Genomic DNA, 20,984 nt, shown 5'->3' with positions numbered 1-20,984 from the left:
ACACTACAAGCCCTTGTAAAAAGCTCCTCCCCAGCTTTCCTGCAGCCCCTTCAGATACTGGAAGGCCACTGTGAGTTCTCCCCAGAACCTTCTCTTCTCCAGGCTGAACAGCCCCAACTCTCTCAGCCTGACTTGGAGCTTCTCCAGCCCTCTGATCCAAGCCTCTGAGGAGGCCTAGTGGCCTCCTCTGGATTTGCTTCTATCACTTTATGTCAGCATCACCTAATCCTGCTCTGTCTGCTGGTAAGCAATATGTTAATCAACCAAACCAACACAGGAGAACATTCTGAGACAGACAAATTCAGGCACATTTCCATTTCACCTGATGTTACCAGCTGCATTCTCTATCAACTTGCCCAAAACTTCACAGAATTCCTTTTCTGAGAAACCAGGACAAAGTGTTTCTATACTATGATTCTGATCTTTACCACACTGTGCTGCTCTGTTCACTGAGGCTTTAGAGGTCATTGGAGACAGTATTGCCTGACTCAAGTGCCCACCCACCAACACAAGAAAGGAGCATTTTCAAGGGTGCCAGAAGCAACAAAGAGGTTTGTGCACAGTGGGACAATCCCCTTTATGCCTTGAACATGAAGCTGAGGAGCTGCAGTCTCTGCAAGTTTCACACCATTTGAATTACAGCATCTATAAATCTGTATGATGGTGGAACTCGATGTGAAGAAAGGGAAACTCACATACTTATGATCATTATAAAGCCTAGGTAATGAAACTGCCAAGCTTTAAGATCACCGACACATTCCAAATATTTCAGCTCCTCACCATAAAGCCCATTCCACTACGACAAAGTACAACAGAGGGGAACTATTTGGCAAATGCATGTTAACATTTACCTCATTACAGTCACATTTCAGCTTACAAATTTTCTAAAAGAGAACTAAAAATAATAGAAGAATTCCTTCAAGAAATACTATATTTGGAAGGAATGTTTTTTTCCTTAGAGAAAACCTAGCAAAAAAGCATTTCGTAGAGCTACTGGTAGTCTGGGGTTTTCAGGCCCAATGCCAAGAAGTGAAGAATGAACAGCAGACACAGACTTTACTTCTTCAACCCTTAGAGCAAAGCTTTTATAAACACAGACTCACTTATGCTGTGTGCAGAAGAGCCCTGCTACACATGCAGTAATTCACTGAGACTAGACCCTGAGAAGACACCACACCTGCTACATTTCCCTACCCCTGTACTTCCCCTTCACACAGCCCTTTAACCCACAGGGATTAGCTGTCACTCCAGCCATGCTTAACACAAAGCAGACTCATTGCACCCAAAGATGATTATTCTTGGCTTCTGCCAGCTTCAGGTGCAGAATAATACCTCATGGGTCTTACTGATCCTGGGATTTTGCAGCCGGAGGTTTTCAAAATCTGTCCTCTGTGAGAGCGGATCACATCACTAGGCGATTCAGTTTTAAAGGCCTGAACAACCTCACCCCTGGAGTTAGAGCACAAGGTTTCTTGCTTACCTCCAGCTCGGTGTTGTGGGCGTGCAGCTTCTGCACCATCTCCTCAGCCTCACGCATGCGCCGGTTCAGCTGGGGCGAGTGCTCGGCCGGGGTCAGCTCGCTGTCATACGACTCCAGAATGGCTCGCATCCCGTCACGCTCCTGTCAGAAAGAACAGCAAACACCTTGAGGGACACAGCCCCTGACCTCACTCCGAGGAGAGGGTTCCCAAAAAAATTTTCTACATTTTTGCCCATTGTTCTTTTATGCAGCAAAGAAACCCTGATGGATATAAGCTCATCATAGAATTGTCAAGGTCGGGAAAGACCTTCAAGATCCTCTAAAGTCCGACCATCCACGCTACAACCCCTAACCACTAAACCAGCTTATGAAACACCATGTATACTCCTTTTTTGAACAGCTCCAGGGATGTTGCCTCCGCCACCTCTCTGGGCAGCCAGTTCCAAGGCCTTACTACTCTTTCTGTGAAGAAATGTTTTCTAATATCCAGCCTGTACCTCCCCTGGCACAGCTTGACCACATTTCCTCTTGTCCTATCGCTGGTTCATCAGGGAGAAGAGGCCAACACCTGCTTCACTACAGACTCGTCTCAGGCAGTTGTAGAGGGTGATGAGGTCTCCGCCTCAGCCTCCTCTTCTCCAGGCTGAACAGCCCCAGCTCCCTCAGCCTGTCCTCATAAGGCCAGCTCTCAAGACCCCTAATCAGCTTAGTTGCCACTATTTGCACCATCTCCAGCACCTCAGTGTCCTTCTTATATCATCTTCATATCACCATCAAGCCACAGATGAACACATAGTTCTAATAAAATAAATGTGGCTGCTCTGAAAAATTGGACTGTCTAGTGTATATAGAACCACATATTCCTTGCAGGAAAGCAACACACATATACTCTAACAAACAGATGGCAAGTGAAAACAGAGCCTGCCTTCTTTTTGGAGACATTATTCTAATTCAACATGGCTGAATGAGTTTCTTCAGCAAAATATTTAGTGTAGTACTTGACATTTTTTCCTGCCAAAGACTTCCAGCAATGAACGAACAGAATTGTCACAACAGAAATGAAACAGATTTGACAACAAACGAAGTGGCTGAGAGCAAATATCCTCTAAATAGTATGTGACTTATCACTCGTGAAACACTGCAACACTCACTGTTTTGAATAAATATTTTTTTTCAGAGGTTAATACCTCACAGACAATGTGTTTGGCTCACTTCTCTCTTTGCTGGCAACCAAACCCAAGCATTTGCAGAGAAAGACAAAAAGAAGGATCTCTCTCCACTCCCTGACAGCCCTTCCACTCCCACGTATAAAGCTTGCACTGAAAGCTAAAGGTTTGTGTGGGTCCCTGGTTGAAGCATTCCCTAATGGATTCCCAGCACCTAACACCTGCCTCCAAGGCAATCATGGAAAAGAAGAATGGGGAACAACAACTGAACAATTTCAAAAGTCAGGTGTGCTTTCAGATTACGTTCACAGAGCAGTGTGCATACAGGGATTAGCCAGCTGGTGAGGTGTTTTATCTTTTGACTGCATGGAAGAACTCTGAGGTTTGTGAGGCTACAGAACAGGGTCAAAGAAGTGCAGACCCCTGGTATAAATCCAAAGAGCAAAAAGTCTGAGGAAATCTGACAGCTCTGCCTCCATTTCACTGCTGAAGTTTGCCACCTCACCCTGTTCCAGAAATGCTTCAGTGCTCTGGACAGACCAGTTCTCTCATGTGAATTCTGCCATCACAAACATCCAAAATATTATTACAAGATCATTCAGATTTATAGCTGTGAAGTTCACATCCAGATCAGGCAACTGCCACTACATTGAACATGGAGCATTTCACAAACCCAGCTTGGCTGTGCTGAAATGCTTTGCTGGGATCCTGCTCTCCTGAGGAAATCAGGAACTGTCAGGGTTGAAAAAAAGTTCTTTTCTCCCAACACTCAAATGAAAAAGACTGCCTTTCAGATAGTGAAGGTGATGCTGACTGCTCAGCTGAATGAGCCTGTACACAAAGGTTATCTCCTCCTTCGAAGAAGTCTAAAGGTCAAAGACTGAATGTGGATAACCAGTGTACACTTGAGGAAGGGAAGGATGATTCAGAATTCAAACTCAAAGTGTGAAAATCAGATGAGGGGCACTGCCAGAGGCACTGTGTGGCTTCAGAGCATGTCATGGATTGAAAGGTCATCCAAGATGGTTGGGTTGGTCAGCAGGTAAAAGAACCCCAAGGCCATAGGATACCATGAGGCTGAAGGAACTGAGTTTGTAAAATAATAAAAACAGCTTTTAACAGAAAGAGGAAGCTATTACTAGCTCCTTGCTCTTGCCCGATTGAGGAGAAACATTTTTCCAAGAAAAGAACAGTTTGGCATAGTTTAGAAAGAATTATTCATCTGACAGACATGTGAAAGAAAATGTTTCTATGTTACCATAGGAAAAAACCCAGACCCAGCCATACCATCCCTGCCTTGTAACGAACTTGTCTAGCAGAAAGGCAGTGGTACAGGATCATCCCATCCTCTTCTTCCCTCTCCAACATACACACACAGCACCCAGTCTGCCCAGTGCGCTCGCCCTAAGACAAACTGCCTTTGCTAAGATGACTTTAATTTCCCATTTTTGCAAAATCACTGTCTAGAGCACAGATGAGAACATAATGATGGCGTTTCGCACAGGTATTGGGGTTTGATCCTTGCAATTAGATATGCAATCACAGCTTCCTCTCTCTCTAACTGCTTCACTATACTAATTTTCCACTAAGCATCTTTCATCAATGTGATAATTTAACACTGCAATGTTCTCTCCATTACAGCAGGACAGTCCCAACATCCTCAGCATTTCTTCACCAGCAAACAGGACCCCTGGCAATTCCCATCACACTTGGCTTCCAATTAACTGCTGAATATTCAAGTTGTTGCCAGCAAGATCCTAGCAGTTCCCCAAGCTGTTCAGCTGCAAGGAGGACCAACTTCTGCTTTCATGTTAGGATGGGAAAACTGCATGGGAGCAGCACATCCCTACAGGCTCTCTTTTCCCTAAAATCAACTACAGGCATTGCCCTTCAAAGCTTTTCTTTCTCTTGAGGGAAGCATGAACTTCAAGAAAAAACATGCACAGTAAATACAGCACAAGCTGTATTGGAAAAAAAACCAAAAAGGTGCTGACAGGCTGAAATGGAGGGTGGTACAATTAAACACTTGATCCTGAAATTTAGTTCTTCTCTTTAATTATTTCTAAATATTAATACTGCAATGAAATCAATTCTCAGCTACCAACAAGTGGTCCCCAGCTCCATTTTTCAAATTCCTCCCTATCAAGAGCACTTATGGAAAGCTTTTCCCTCCCTCCTAAAGATCTTGTTAGTTTGGCAGGAAAACGAAGTTCTTGTTGAGAAGTCCTCTGTTTAAAAAAGATTCTCTAAAATCTAATCCTAATTTAGTAGTAATTTAATTGCTGCAACATCTCCTCATCCCACATGACAGGATATTCCCCAAGCCCCAAGAAAAGTCTCCCTAGGGACTTTCAGATGCCCATTCTAACCTTTTGCCAACACCTCTGCTTTCCTGCTTTCTATCAGGAGAGTAATAATCAGGATTACTAAAAAGCAATCCTCCAGGGAAGTTCCAAAATGTTCCCAGCACAGGGCATCTCCACTAACCCACCACAGACCTTGCACAGGCACATTTCCAGGTGCTCTTTACCATGACTGCTTTTAAATCAACACCAGAACAGAAATGCAGCTTACTCTAAACATGCCCTAAAAGCAGAATAATTGGTTTTTATGGTCATTATAAACCTAGGAAATTAATGCCCCACAGCAAACTCTGGTGCTGCAGCTTGCAGCTGTGTTTGAGGAGATGCAAGTTAGAACATGAGGAAGGAAAGTGACTTTTTCAAAGGTTGAACAGTTTTCCTTTCTGCTGCCAGCAACAGCCGATTTACCAAACAAATATGCCTCCTAGTACTACATAAGTAACTAAAGAGAAAACATGTTTTATCATCTTTACCACAAACTAGAGCTAAGCCCATGGAAATTTGCTATGGGAAAGTACATGACGGCACTTGTGCAAAATGTCATCCCAGTGATAAAGCTTCTCTCCAGTCCTCCCACCAGCTCCTCTATTCCCTCTGCTCTAATCCAAAATTCGACCAGGTTGTCAAGTAGCTCCGAGCTAAGGGACAGTTATTTCCCCCTGACATTCACACACCAGAGGGCTACCAGAGTGGTTTAGAAGCAGCAGTAATGTAAGTGGGCTCCTACAGGACTTTTGGGTTAATTTTAGGGCAAGGCATGAGAACTGAACACATAAGCACCAGCAGCAGCAGCAGCCCTTCCAAGAACTCCCACATCACTCAAGCAGTGCTACTGCACATCTCCAAGGACAGCTGGTGGCTTTAAATATGAACCTACTGAGGAGTATGAGAGTGACTCCCAGGTGTGTATTTGAAGCAACTGAAGAGTAAAATGTAGCCAAAGAAAAAAAAACATAAGCCACCTGACCTTATAAACATACATACAAGCTCAGGTCCTATTCCTGTTGATGCTCGTTAGCCCCTCCTCACACATATATACACACAATTCACCACAGACTTCCTAATTAGCTGAAGAAAAGAAAAATCAATAAGAAAGAAATTAAAGTTACAAATCTAACTGAAGTCAGTCACATACCCAGGGAAAATTTGGTCCTGGGGTAAAGTTTATCTAGTGTCATAATTTTATTGAAATCCTATATCTTCCTTCTGACTTTTATAGTTTCAAGCTGGATGCCAGAGTTATCATTATTAGAGTCTCGGTGTTGCTTGCAGGCCTGAGGTTTGGAATGGGTTGTTGGGTTTTTTTCCTTTTATAAACAAGCTGTAATTGTCTGGTTTATTGATCAATAAATCTTTCAGCTGCCTCTCTTCACCCAGCTTCTGTTCTGGTAAGTCTCCTGCACCATTCTCTGAAAGAAAATATAGGGCTGTTGTTTTTTAAAGAACAGATTGTTTTGTCATTAGCAATGAAAAAGCAGGAATTGTGCTGGTCGGTTCCAATAATGGCTTTTTAATGACATATTCTAGTCACAGTAAAATCTGCTTTATTTCCACACGAGTGAACTTCAACTATTAATCCACCACCCAAAGGCACAGCTCACTTGCTCTCTCACTTCTGCACGAGCTAGAGCCTGGCAGAGGAGACTGACTTTATGAAGTGGAATCATAATGATATTTCCCACTCGGTGCTTTTTTTGATTGTACAGAAATATTCCTGTTCCTAATGTTAGATGAGCTTTTTGTTTAATTAATGATAATTTTTGGAGAATGTTAAAGACTGCTTCATTATAGGAAATCAGTGGCAAGATATTCCCCTCCTCTTCCTCTTCAAACTCCTAATTCTAAATTAGTCATAATAGGAGAAAATTTTGAGACTGAAGAAAGAATACGGAACTTCAACACCAAACAGATGCCATCTGCAATCAGGTATAATTTAGCCAACTATTCCTTGTAGAAACACAAAGAGAAAGATGGTTGTGTAACAGAGGTCTGTGCTGTCTTGATCTAAGCTATACAAATGCAAAATGGGAGATGGTAACTGGGGTTTGATCAGATGTTTAACATTAGTAAAATCAGCAGAGTGAGCTATGGGAACATAAGCCAAAATATGGTCAGAAATCAATATATATATAAATATTTTGAACATATATCAGGACCTATTGATAAAAAAAAACAGCCATAAGATACCCCAAAAATTAGTCATGGTAATTTCTGCTCCATGAGCTCCTTTGACAGACTCACAAATGGCAGGACAGGCCCTAAAAACAGGGCAGTGAAACAGATCCAACATTTTAAAAGAAGGATGGATGAGAAGATACAAACTCTGGCAATTATAAATTACTTCAACATTTTAGTATCTCATTAAATACTTGAAGAAAACATTAACAATCCAATTGCAAGCAGCTAGAGGAGAATTGGGGACAAGAAACAATCATCTGAGCCCTAGTATAAATAATATCAAACCAGTCTAATTTCCTTCTTTGACAGGTAACTTGCCAACTGAATAAAGGCAAACAATAAATGTGATAAATCTCAACTTTGGTGATGTGTTTATCAAAGAGGAGGATTACAATTCAAGAACATCTCTGTAATTTAAAGAAATGAATTCTTATCACGGTGATGAAATTCATGAAAGCAAAGCACAGTTGTGCATGTTGTGTAGCAACAGACACCAGGGACCATGAGCAGGCTACAGCACTGGTTGGCATCTACCCCTTTCTCAAATCCATTTGCACGTACCTCACCTGACAAATGTGCATCTCACTCCAGGCCCATTGGGATACAGGCACCTGCCCTTTGTGCCATGGAAAAGCTTTAGCTGGGACAATGAACTGACCATGAACAGGTTCTGCCCCAATCCATAAGGAACTGATCCATTATTAAGCCTTACTTTGAAATCAGGCTTCACTCTTCAAAGACTATATTGCCTTATGTAAATGGGGAGCAAAAAGCCAAACCAAAGTGAGAGCAAGACCCAAGATCCAGGGGCCTGAAGGCAGAACGGTGGTCATGGCACATTCAGTCAGACTTTGCTATGATGTGAGCAACGTTCCCTCAGCTCCTGCCCCTCTTGGGGCACTGCTAACGAGATAACCAAATCCTCCAGGACAGACAAAAAACCAAGAGTCTTATGCCAAACAAAACCAGTAAAACTTAAACTACCAGAAACTTTTCAAATCCTCCTTGTCTACAGCAACATCTGCCACCACCAGAAGGTAAATGGCTCTCCTCTCCCTTACCACCCTGAACTTCTGTACTAATCACCTTTAAACCAAAATTTTGTTTCCAAACTTCTAAATATCTCCCTTCTCAGCTACAGCCATTTCTCAACATTCCTCTCTGTGCCTGACCTATTTTCACATTACTTTGCAAATCAGAACTGACTGCAGGCACATGTATATACACACCATTGGCTTTCTACTCAAGACCTCAATCAAAACAACATTTTCAAAAAAGCCTGTTAACTCCGAAAAAATAAAATCATCCAGCAGATTTTACTACCCTTGCACTGACAAGAACACTAGCAAATGTTTTTTTAAAAATATTCTTACCTCTCAAATGTGACTTTCTATATATCAAACCTCTGCTTTCATTTTTCTCCCCTCAAGCCAATAGAAGACTATTGCAGGAGTCCAACAATGGATTTAACCTATAAAGAAGCCTCTCAGATGTATTGTGTCCTACGACCACAGCTTCTCCAACAAAAATAAAATATTTATTCTTTATAAGCTTAAGTACCTCTGTCTATGTCTGACCTGAACAGGTGGGAGAGAGGTCAGCAAGACTGATGTAGTCTGTAACCACAAGCACACAGCAAAGCAGGAATTAAGTATCCCTCTCTCTCCCATCACCTCTCTGTAATGGATGGTTTTCATCACTTTTTCTGACACACTCATAATGGAGCCATTTTCTTGCTAGGAAAGGTCCTGTATCATTAAGGTTGAACACCACCACCTTTCCACCCAAGGTTGGAAGTCTGGAGAAAGCAGCCACCAGGGGAAATCGCAGTGAGAGCACAGCCAGGCAGAGAGCCTGAGAAAGGCATTCAGAGACACTCTTAGCTTCCATCCATCATTTCTTAAATTTTGGAGAGACTCTACAATCTGACTGCTCTTTTGGCAAACATTCAGCAGGCAACTTTAAAAGTACACCAACAAATACCCATGTATCTTCCATGGTCTTATCGTCCATAAGTTTTTCTACAGATGTACAGCTCTTCCTTTCTAGTTCTTGTCCCTCTCCTCCCAACATTTCTCTGCAGAGGACTCAGCTTGCCTTACACCCTGGCAACGGACCAGAGCAAATAATTCCACTGTAACTGCTCTAATGTGTCTAGGATAAATCCCCTGCTTACTATCTTCTGGAAGATTGTGCGTGGTCCCTAAAAGCCTCGTTTTGCTTAGAGCACATACATATGCCAGCTGACAAGCAATCATACAACTGACACTGCAGCAAACTAAATATTATCTGACTAAAATACCCCTGGGGTCTTCTTGCTTCACAGTGAGTTTAACATGTTTAGTTATGTTTCCTAAGCTCCTGCTGCCATGAAATAATTTTATTATTTTTCTTCATTCAACTCACTTTGACTGGAACACTCACCACTGCCTGTCTCTAGCACCAGCTGGCTTTTCTGCCTCACTGTATTTCTCCTCTTTTCATTCAAAAGACCCTCTCTTCTTTCTACCACTTCCCTTAACCCTGCTGCTCAAGCAGTACCAGTCTGGTACAAGTGTGAAGCTGCCTTATTCACCTGCCTCAGCACTGGGTCATTCTCCATCTGACACTGGTACCTGACGCCGTGTGCACAGTTCACATTTGAAAGACAGTCATTTCTTTTTTAAAAAATATAAATTGATACTATACTTTCTTCAACCTAGCCACTAGATTACCATCACTGACACTAAAAACCTAATATTTCATTTCAAAGTTTTTGTGAGGGTGCATCAGATCCTTCTATTCTGACCATGTCTACAGCACATAAAAATTCCACGCGACACTTGTTCCTTAGCCTTGGATTTCTTTTTCCTCATGGCTACTAAGTAACCCAGATACTGGCCTCTAAATCTCTTAAAAGCCAGTTTCCTGCAGTTTTAACTGCTTAAATATCATTAACTTGGGAGAAAAGTAACTGAGTGGTGCTCTAAGCTGGTGCAGTTATCTCTGCAAAAATAAGGGCGGAGGAATCGCGCCTCCGTCCCGGCTCTGCTGCTGGGGCACTCGGTGAAAGGAACTGAAGCAGAAGGGCAAGTTGCTTGCATCAGATTTTGAGGGAACAAAAAAGAAATCAGAGACCTGAGTTCATCTGCTCAGCTCAACAGCACACATTCCACTGAATTTGAGAGGTAATTTCTTGGTCCCCTTGGTCAACAACTGTAGAAATGTGGCAGCTTTGGCTTTTTGGAAAAAGCAAAGGAAAAGGCCTTTTAGCTAAGTGTTCACAACATACATCACCTGAAAGCTTTATTAGAAAATATGAATAATTTCCCATATTTTACTTAATTAATAAATAATTCCTTCTACTACCTCCAGGGTATAAAAGATCAGTGACTTCAATAAGAGTTTCAGAAATTATCAAGTTATCCCCGAGGTCACCCACAGCACATTTGTGTTGCCCTTGAAGGACTCTCATAGGCAGAGTAGACACAGCTCCTTGCAGCTCAGCAAGGCATCCTTAGGAAGAGGACACAGCCCAGAGAAGACTTCAATTACTGTCCCATAACTACCAAGGATAGTATTCACAGATCCACCCTGATACAAAATACAGGGGGTACAAAACCCCGAACAGGCCACTCACACATACCACAGCCAGTGCCTGCCCAGCACTGATGCTCAAGTTAGTGACCAAAAACCATAAAGCATTTTGCTAAGTACAAAAGGCAAAATGTCCAACTTCCATACTACATAAGCCATCTATAAGGCAAAAGGATAAATAAACATAATATTCTTGAAATAATAATAACCATAAAGAGGCTTTTCACACCCTAGCCTTGCTCCCAACAGTAAGACTGGGCTAGCTTAAGGGACTGCTTATTTAATCACACCAAGTAATTTATCTAGGGCAAAGCAATTATAAGCCATTACTTTGAACTAAGAGCTACTTGGATGTGGTCAAAATACTAATTCCACAGTATACAACACATTTCATGTTACCCACATGATGTAGGTTACACGTTTTAACTTGTACCCTTTTGTCACTGTGAGAGAGACAGAGCACTGGGACAGGCTGCCCAGAGAGGCTGTGGAGTCTCCTTCTCTGGAGACATTCAAAACCCACCTGGACACGTTCCTGTGTGATGTGCTCTGGGTGATCCTGCTCTGGCAGGGCGGTTGGACTAGATGGTATTTCAAGGTTCCTTCCAACCCCTAAGATTCTGTGATTCTGTGATGCCGTGATTCTTTGAAAATATTAATGTACAACCATTTTAATGCTTTTGAGTATTTAAGCCAACTAAAAAGGTCAAACCCAGAAACTGCACCAAACAACATCTCAGTTGTTTTATGTCGGTTTTTTAAGATCAGTTTGTTCTCTCAACCCAGAGCACAGTTCAGACAACACCCACACAAGACAGCTCATTAGCTTAATCAGGAGCCATCTTCAGGGTTTGCTCTCAGACAGCAAATAAACACCAGGAAGCTCAGCTACTCTTTAACCTCCTGAACTGCACTTCTGAAGGAGTTTTCTGCAATTGAAAAAGAAAGTGTGCCACCCTGGAACTCTGGATTGCAGCTTCTTGGGCAGGTTTGTCATATGCTGGCACTCAAATCTGGCACCCCATATCATTATCAGCGCAGCCTGGCAGAGGAGACCACAGAGGTTGTTCTCCCATTAAGCCTTCTGTGGCTGGGATCCCATTCCTCTTGAAACCCATAGATGGTGAAGAACAAAATGGGATGCTTAAGAGCCAGGTGCAAGGACCAGAGCAGGCAGGTACAACATCATGGCACTTCACCACCATTCCAGTCGAACCTTCGCCTTGGGCTTCTCAACTCCAAAAAATGACATTTAATACTTTTGAAAAACAAGCACTCATTGATAACTCCTCTGGTTATTTTCATTGGTCATGTAAATACCCAGTCTTCTTCTGAACCCTGATAAGTTCCTGACCTTGCTAGTTTTCTGATGGAAAAAACAAAATGGGATTCATTACACTGCTTGAAAATGTATTTTCTTTTATCAGTTTTTAATTTGCCACCTTTCAGTTTCATTGAACAGCTTTGTTCTTGCATTGCACAGACATGGAAAACAACAGCTCCCAAATGACTTCTCTAAAACATTCATTCACTAGAAACTTGTCACCTCTTATTCAACTACTTTTGAAGGTAAACAAGTCCAGTCTTCACCATTTTCCAGCATAACTGCTTTCCCAGCCCTCCACGCTCACCTTACCTGTTTCTGACTGCTGCCCTCAGTCTGCAACATTCTGAGGGGAACTGAGCTGATGAGGTATAAATGAAGAAAAATGGTGAAGATGCACCCCAAGCCACTGGTCCCTTCCCCACCTCTCTGTAAGGATGTGTTCCACTCTCACCCAGCTTCTGGCTGGCTGAAGAGCTCGAGATCCCAGCATCTCCTGCCCATCAAACTCTTTGACACTCAAATACCCCACAGACCCCTCTCCACCAGCGCATCCCCCTGACTGCGCTCAGTGCCAGCTACACAGGCTGGCAAACACCTACAGCTCAACAACTCCAGAGGGCTCAGCCCATCATCAGAGAAGCAGGACAAGATGCTCTTCCTTCAAAAGTTGCTGAGCCAGGGCATGGCAAAAGCCCAGCAATTTGAAGTTTGGGAATGCAGCAGGCAATAACCTCCTCAACCACATCTAGCAGAGAATAGAAGAAGAAGAATGTCTCATCTAAGAAAGAACCTTGTGACAAGAGCCCACACATACAGGATTTCCTCAAAATTTAAACATTTCAGAAATGAAACTACTACCTTAGCCCACAACCTAGCAAACCTAATATTAATATCAGCTGCCACTCAGTGAACATCTTCCTTTTCCAGTTACCAGAGTGCTGGTTAATTTATGCAGACAAAACAACGTTCCTTTCTTGGTTCTCTCTCTGCTGCCTCTGCAACATTAAGTCAACAAAATCTTTTCTCAAAACTGCATTGACATGAAGAATGTTATGCTCAAACCATTACACAAAACATGAGGCACTCAAATCATGCCTCAGAAAAAAGCAAGTGGAAAACTCAAGTTTACCAGGAAAAAACCACAAAAAAATATATTCTTCATACACATCTGAAAGAATGATGATTAAATGTATAAAACAAAAACATTCATCAGTCTTTTCATTAATATTTGACCACTAAATTTTGCTCACTCCTTTTTGTTTACATTTTATGTTAAACAAAACCCCATAGCAATTAAAGAACAGAACCACAGTATATATAGAAAAAAATATCTACTTTGTTGCAAACTAAGACCATTGGTTTGTTCTCATACTTAAGAACTGCCATGTATTATACAACAAAACAGACTACTGGCTTCTCTAATTCTGGGCAGAAATTCATCAAAGTGAGTAGAATAGGGTATAACCACAGAAAGCACTGTCAAAAGGAAAGACACAGTAACAGAGGGATGAAGTTGCTCCCTACCACATAACATCACAGAAAGAGCTGGCAAAAAGCAGACAGTTAATGATGAAGATGAACTTCCACACTGCAAAACACCACGATGCAGAACTTTCTGGGTAACTTGGAGGCACTCAAGATGAAATGTAGCCTTCCCTACGTTCCACATACCAGAAAGACAATCCAAAGGACACTCAATCCACCACACGCAGAATTACAGAAGTTTTAGTTTGCAGTCAAGTCAGTCCTTCAGAAGACAAATCATTCAGCTAGAATTTATGACCACTTCACAATCCCTCTACTCAACTCACTCCAAAAAGCTGCTCCTATTTTGCTTGCAAGTATTATTCTTCAGACTTGTCCCTATTATTTCACTTCCAATAACAACACACATGAGCTCCACCACATTAAAAGAAAGCATGACTGCTGTATAGTCTTTGTCAGTGCAGTCTCAAAGATGCTACTCGTGATTACTAATTCACTAGGACTCTTCAGCTTACTGAGGGTAAGACCAGAAGGATCTAAAAAGCAGCAAGTTTCTGCCTCCATCTTCCTGTGCACATCAAGGATCCTAAACACACACAAAATCACCAATCAAGGCTATGCAAAAGACTTTTTGTGCAAAACATGTGCCTCAAGTCCACGAAAGAAGCAGTACAAATTTTTACAGCATATGTTAAACCTTTTTGGCTTTTTCCCTGAATTAAATTAGTTCCTAATGAAACAGTTTATGATTAATACTCATTTAAGTCAAGAAGTAAATTAGAGAAAAAGCTATTAGTTGAACATGAGCAAATCAGATGGCTCCAGATATACATAATAAAATGTGTCTATGTGAAGAAAATACTATTGCTGCATCTTTAGAAGGCTTAAATTTCTGAACACACTTTATTAGATCATCACATATCCTCTAGTGGCGTTTCTGAAAGGTACAAGTAGTTGATGTACCTGTGAAATACAGGCATACCTTCTAATGATGGGACTTCTAATGATTTAATAAGCAAAGTCTCACGAAGACATGTATCTAGTGACCGCAAACAGAGCTCCAACAGAGAGCTCCATTTGGAGAAATATCAAACCCATCCACCCCAGGCTCACCTGCCAAGTCCAGGCTGGCTCACAGGCTCTGCCATTTGGATTTCTCCCTTGGTCCAAGAAGACAGAACACTGAGGAGCTACGGTCATGGAGGGAGGAGAGGACAAAAGCTCAGTCCATCAGTCCTGTCTGTACTCAGAGCTGCTAGGGCAGTGCCCTGGAAGAACGAGCAGATCAGAAAATAGCTGCTAGAAATGATCTCCTAAGCCTATAAAAATGCATTACCTTTTCATCTAGAGCAACCTTTTACATAACTGAAGATGCATTTCTCTGCAGTATTAGATAGTGTAATTCCTCACTCTTTCCTCTTACTTTTTACCTTTTCTCTAGATTGTCAATAAATATCCATTTGTCTTCAGAAACTGAAAGGAACCACTGCAGTATCTCACACAGAGTTATCCAGACCTGACTAGAAGGAGAGCCAGGAATGAATGAGATAGGGATTAAGAACAAGAAATCATTTTGTAATTGAAAACTCAGGGCCAGCCACCATGAAGAAAACTGCAGGAGACTCAGAGCCATACTACAAATGGAAGCAGAGAAGAAATGTCTGCAGTCTAATACTGGCTCAGGCCCCAAATTTTATGGATATTCTGAATTTGCACATCCAACAGGTTACCCCATATACTTAATGTTAACACCAAATTAAAAAAAAAAAAAAAACACAACACAGTACTAACTGAAAACCCCTCTTCATCAGGTCTGTGGTGTAGAGTGTATAAGAACCTGTTTCTCCAGGGGACACAGAATGGAAGCTATAAATGTATTATGTTTTGGATTCCTGGGAGAGGAGAAGAAAAACACTGAGTTCAGCATGTATGAAGGAGGAAGACATGAAAAGAATAAATAGCTTGAAAAGTAGGAGGCTCTGAAGTTTCCATCTCAAAAACAAACCCAAACTACACAAAATTCTAAAAACTTCAGAGGAACACAAAAAAATAAAGGAATGAACTTCAAGCTAAAGTTTGTGTGCTTCTAAAATAATGTAACCTATTCAAACTCCTTTGTCTTTATTGACAGCTTAATACTATAAACAAGAAAAACAGCAGCACAACAAATTAACTTTTTTGAAAGAGCTTCTCCCTGCCCCCCCCGTGGTACCAAAAGACAAACAGCTGCTCACTTTCTGCATCACACACACAGCTCTCACACTGACATACTAATGGGTTTTCTGACAAGGCAAACTCTAATATTAGGTATTGCTCTTATTAGCTCAGATCAGAGACTGAGCTGTTAGACCCTGCAGGTACCACACTCTGCAGAGGTTGCTCTCTTTATTTCACAAATTGTATGTAATTGTCTCTTTTAATATCAGCCACGGAATCAAGTTGAACACTAATTCTTCTCCAAATTCAACATTTGTGCACTTCAAATATATGTATGTCATACTTAAAGAATACCTTTTTACAATGAAAATACTTCAAAAGCTTAGAATTGAAGTTTTCAGATAATTTAACCCACTGATACAAACAGCAAAGAGAAAAACAAAGCCACTCCTCCCATGCTCCAAAGCAGCAATCTCTTTTTTACCAGCCACGTGAAGAAACAGGCCTTGAAAGTGGTTTAAAATTCTTGTACTTAAATGAAAGGTATGTGATGGATATGGCTGTTGTTTGTAACACCACAGAAGTGTGTTAGGAATAACATAAATAAATAACAGTGTCATTCATAAGCACCGTGTTGTTTTGCACACCAGCACAGCCCGAGAGGCAGGACATCCCACAGCAAACACGGCTGCAGGGGAGGTTTTCCTGCAATGTTTGCACAAGCTCAGGCACAGGGGGGACCTTGGCAGGCAGTTGCTGGGACTGGTAGGAACGATGGCACCAGGGACTGGCACACGTCTGCATGGGCAACACAAGCGTGGGGCTCAGCAGGTGCCAAGTGGTGAGAATCTCGTGGGCACAGTGAGAGACAGGGAACAAATCAAAGCTGGGCTTAATTCTGCACTCAATGTTAAGAAAATTCATGTGGTCTCTAGTGTGTCTGTTACCAGCACATCTTAAACAGCTGCAACCAGGAAATGACAGCCTGGCTGTGCTGGTGGCCAGAGCAATTGTTAAGCAGTTGTTCAGTGTGGACCTGGAGCTGCTGAAAGGGGAGGACAGTTACTCAGCACTAACACCCACTTGCACAGCACTCTCCTGCTAAGCTTGCCAATGCTCTGGCAGGCTAATGGATATTCAGGAAATTTGGACACAAAAGGTAAATTTTTCACCATGAGGACAATCAAACATCGGAATAGTCTCCCAAGGGAAGTGGTAGATTCCCCCGTGTTGGACAGGTTTAAGTCTCAGCTTGACAAGGTGCTGAGCCTTCTCATATAAACTATAGTATGATCTAAAAAGGTTGGACCTTGAGGTCCCTTCCAACCTGGCATTCTATGATTCTATTAAATTTGTTTTGTTTTCCTTTCTTCTCATCTACAGTCCTACCTGCTTTGTTAGAACTGGCTTAATTGCTGCTAAATCATCTCCAACAATCTATGCCAAGTCCAGCTTCAAATTCCTTCAAGAGGTGGGAGTTTGTTCTTTAGTTTCTCCTGCTTTTTCACTTACTGTGGGAATAGTTAAACAGCATTTTCCAATTTGCTTTTTAAATGGAAAAGATTACTCTTAAGATGTTCAAGTTTCATATTTCCCTGCCACTTACAGATGACATTAGTCTTTTCCTTGTTCATAGCTACTGAAACAATGCTGTCTCCTTTTACTTCAAAAAGTAAATGCAATTGAAGTTTTTGCCACGCAGCTCACAAAGAAAGACATCTACACCTTATAATTAATTCCACCTCTGATCTCACTGGTTAACAAAAATAATTGACTTTAGTACCCTGTTCAATATATTCACATATTCCTTTTGAGTTCCAAGTTGAACATACTCCCTTGCTTCTGTCCTTGGTCTCATTTTCCAAAACCCTCATCTTTAGTTTGCCAATCTAGCACAAGCAAGAGACTCTCCACTCTGGGGAAACTGGAGCAGAGACAATTAAGACAGGAGAGAAGCAGGAGAAAAATATAGTATAATATATGCAGAAGCAGACGTCTTATGAGGACACTGTTTTAAGTAGCTTGTTCATGGCACTCTATTACTTAATAGCATGGATATGTAGGACTACCTTTAGGTTTTTATGCTGCATTTTTTAGTAGTCAATCTTAAAAGCAGACTATTATGGAAGTTCAAATCACTACTTCCACTGTCCAGAAGGGAAAACTGATGCCTAGCAAGATTAAGTGGTTGTGGTCATTCAGCAGCTTAGAAGAACTCAGTAAAACACAGATCTCTTTCAAGTCTCTCTGGGGATCTTCCCCATGATTCTTATTTAAACAAACAAACAAAAAACGTGTTTATCAGCTATCCACCAGCACTGTTTAGGAAAGGATTGCTGCTGTTGTGCAGCCACTTCTGAGATGCTGCCTTTCCTGAAGTCACATCAGAGAAAGGCAAACCCAGAAGAAACAGTAAACTAAAGCATTCCTGCTACACGTTCTCCAAATTACTGACATGCAAAGTCATGAAAGACAGAGGGAGGTCTAATTCCTTTTCAGCTCTTTTCACAGAAGAAATGATCAGTACCTTCCAGAATTAACCAAAATATGGCTTTGAATTGCAGGATAAAAGAGGAAATATGAAGGTAATGCTTTGTGACACTACAAGGAGATCATTCTTCTGGAGATGAAAATCAACAGTTCTACATATAGTCACTGGTATTTTGTCCTGTCCCTCATATAAGCAAAGGAACTCATACAAAGAGACCACTCCCAAGCAAAAAGCTTCTCACATTCTTCTGGAGTTTGCTTGTTGCTGATTTAGTTCAGACACTCCTTATCAAAGCAGTTCTAAGCAAAGAAAATGAGCAGAGCATTTAGTCTGGGAAGGGGAGAATGGAAGGGTGACCACCCCTTTCAGAGACACATCATATTGGCTTAGCTGTGCTGTGAAACACTGCTCATCAAGCAGAAAAGCACAAGTTCTAGGTCACAAACCCAGAAGTGATTTCCAGCAGCATAAAGCCAAAGACTTCCCTGTAATCTGCTCTTCACCCATAAGCAAGGAAAGAAGCCACTCCTGATCTCAGAGCCATAAAAAAGCAATCCTTCAACAAAACTGAACAGAGCTGCACTTGCAGGCTATCTCATCAAGCTGCTGGATTTATATGCAGCAACACAACCATGTAAGGATCAAATAAAATTAATTCTGCCTAATAACAAATTAATTGTCCATGCCAACCTGTAATGTCTCCATCATCAAATGAATTTCCATATTATTTACCGATCACAACTTCCCACAGGGAAGGAGAAAGACAGCTCCTTAGATTAAAGAACAAAACAGAGGAGCCTTCTAGACAAGGCATCTTTTCATTTTCTAAATGATTGCTGTACTCCAAAACATCTTGCAAGAAATAATGTTATTTTTTTATTATTCTTTTAACAAAACCAAGATGCAAACTGCCTGAAATTTGATGCTGCTATTCCATTGTCTCAGAACTGAGTGAAATAACTTCTAGTGGTAAGGAGAGAGAGGCTCAAGTAGAAATAATGTACCCATTACAAGAAAAATAAATTGTCAACAGACCTAAGAAAGTGTATTTTCCTCATTTTATATTCTTTGAGGCATGGATCACTGTAGACCTTCCTCATCTTATTGACAACAGGAATGTTTTTAAAAGGCGTATTAGATGACAACAACAAAACCCACTTTATAGTTAAACTAGGCTATAAATTCTTTCAAAAGACCAGAAAAGTGACACATGCTGCCGGATCCCCACTGCTCTTACTTTCCAATCTTATTTTAATGCCTCTAAAGCATCCAAAATTGTCCAATTTGACTACACCAAAAACTACCTCTCAAATTCATTATCCAATGGGCAAGTTTTTCTGGGAAATAAAATAAAGCCTTCTCTAACCTCAGTGTCAATGTTCCATCTCACTTACACAATCTACTCCTACGGCTAAGGAGTGCCCAAGCTTAGGGAACCAGCTCAGAGCAAATCCATTTAATCATGGAGAAGTCTGAGGAAAAAAAAAAGCAAAAGAGGAGACAGCCCTCACAGAAGATCCAGATAAACTCAAGTCTTTGCCCTGATCAGTCCAAGAATTCACTATTTTTTATAAGGTAAGCAATGGTAAAAGATACAAGAGACCTCTTACTTGGACAGGAGTCAAAGTGCTTTGTCACACAACATACAAAGCTGACTTGAATGGGTTTGTAAAAGGTTGTTACTTGCAGAGTTGTCATGGGATAACTGCCCAGCAATGTCTTTCAATTGCACTGGGATATGTTCACTATCCCAACAGCAGGACTGTACATTGTGCTTGAATTTGTCACACTTACAGTAGTCAAGAGTTCTCTAGATTATGGAGAGGTCCTACCAAAAATTCGACTGCAGCCACAGAGGAGGGCAAAAACTTGTGCACAGCAAAACTACAGGTCACAACCTGGAAGAAATCTTATCAAAATGTGCACAATCTATCAATCAGGGATTTAATTTATCCCAGCTGCAATGTTTTTCTACACAGAGAAGCTCAAGAGCAACAGATTCATTCTTCCAAAGCAGAAACAAAACTTTTAGTTAAGAAACAAAGCAGATGGCCCATGTAGATTAAAGAGCAGGTACACTGCAATGCAACAGCACACTGCTCTGCACAAATCCCACAGTAATTACAGCAGCCTTATTTCACTAATGATGCTGGGCCTGTGAAGTGGGACAAATTAACACAAAGACACACAAGCTGGTGACTTGCAGCCCAAGGGAAGGTGATTTTGATGGAGACAGACATTTAAAGGAATCACAACAGATTAAATGCTGTGAGGTACAGGCAAGCAATGTGCAGCTCCAATAACAAAGGAATATGGGAAAAGAAGTGTTCCTCATCTGTGCTAGATGTGTATGAAAATTGATGTTCTCCTTAGAGACTGTACAATGGATCCTTCTCATCCCGCTTGTATTTCAGCATCTTTACTGTCCACCTTCCTCTAACGTCTGTAAAGGCTTGAGACCAGAATTCCTGTCACTGGGTATGTCCTCAGTTAGGCTAAACCAGCATTACCTGGCCCACGGGTTACTTCGATCTAAGTGTGAACTTCCATAAAGCAAAACCATATCAGACTATCATCTGCATTGCCACTTCACTACCAGAGCAGTTAGTCTGGGGCCTTATGTCTAATGAACAGTACATAGTTTTTCCCAGTGAAGAGCAGAGCAGTGTTGTGATGTGCAGGAGGACCTCAGGAGTGTCCAGCTCACCACCAGCCACTGGGCAAGCCAGCTCACACACTGCTCTGCACACACAGCCACAAC

General features: G+C 41.5%; 1 protein-coding gene across 2 annotated transcripts in view; it reads right to left on the bottom strand.

Moving 5' to 3' along the window:
* MAD1L1 (mitotic arrest deficient 1 like 1) overlaps positions 1-20,984 on the bottom strand; it is a 347,925-nt gene that overhangs the window by 199,931 nt on the left and 127,010 nt on the right. For both annotated transcript variants that reach the window (XM_051632510.1, XM_051632511.1), the window contains one exon: positions 1,481-1,621. In XM_051632510.1, the coding sequence (XP_051488470.1) occupies positions 1,481-1,621 (141 nt within the window). The remainder of the gene's footprint in view (positions 1-1,480; positions 1,622-20,984) is intronic.

Source organism: Apus apus, chromosome 14 (genome assembly GCF_020740795.1).
Source record: "Apus apus isolate bApuApu2 chromosome 14, bApuApu2.pri.cur, whole genome shotgun sequence".
In the NCBI taxonomy this organism is placed as follows: domain Eukaryota; kingdom Metazoa; phylum Chordata; class Aves; order Apodiformes; family Apodidae; genus Apus; species Apus apus.
The sequence above is the reverse complement of the archived record's forward strand: the minus strand, read 5'-3'. Positions and strand labels throughout refer to the sequence as shown.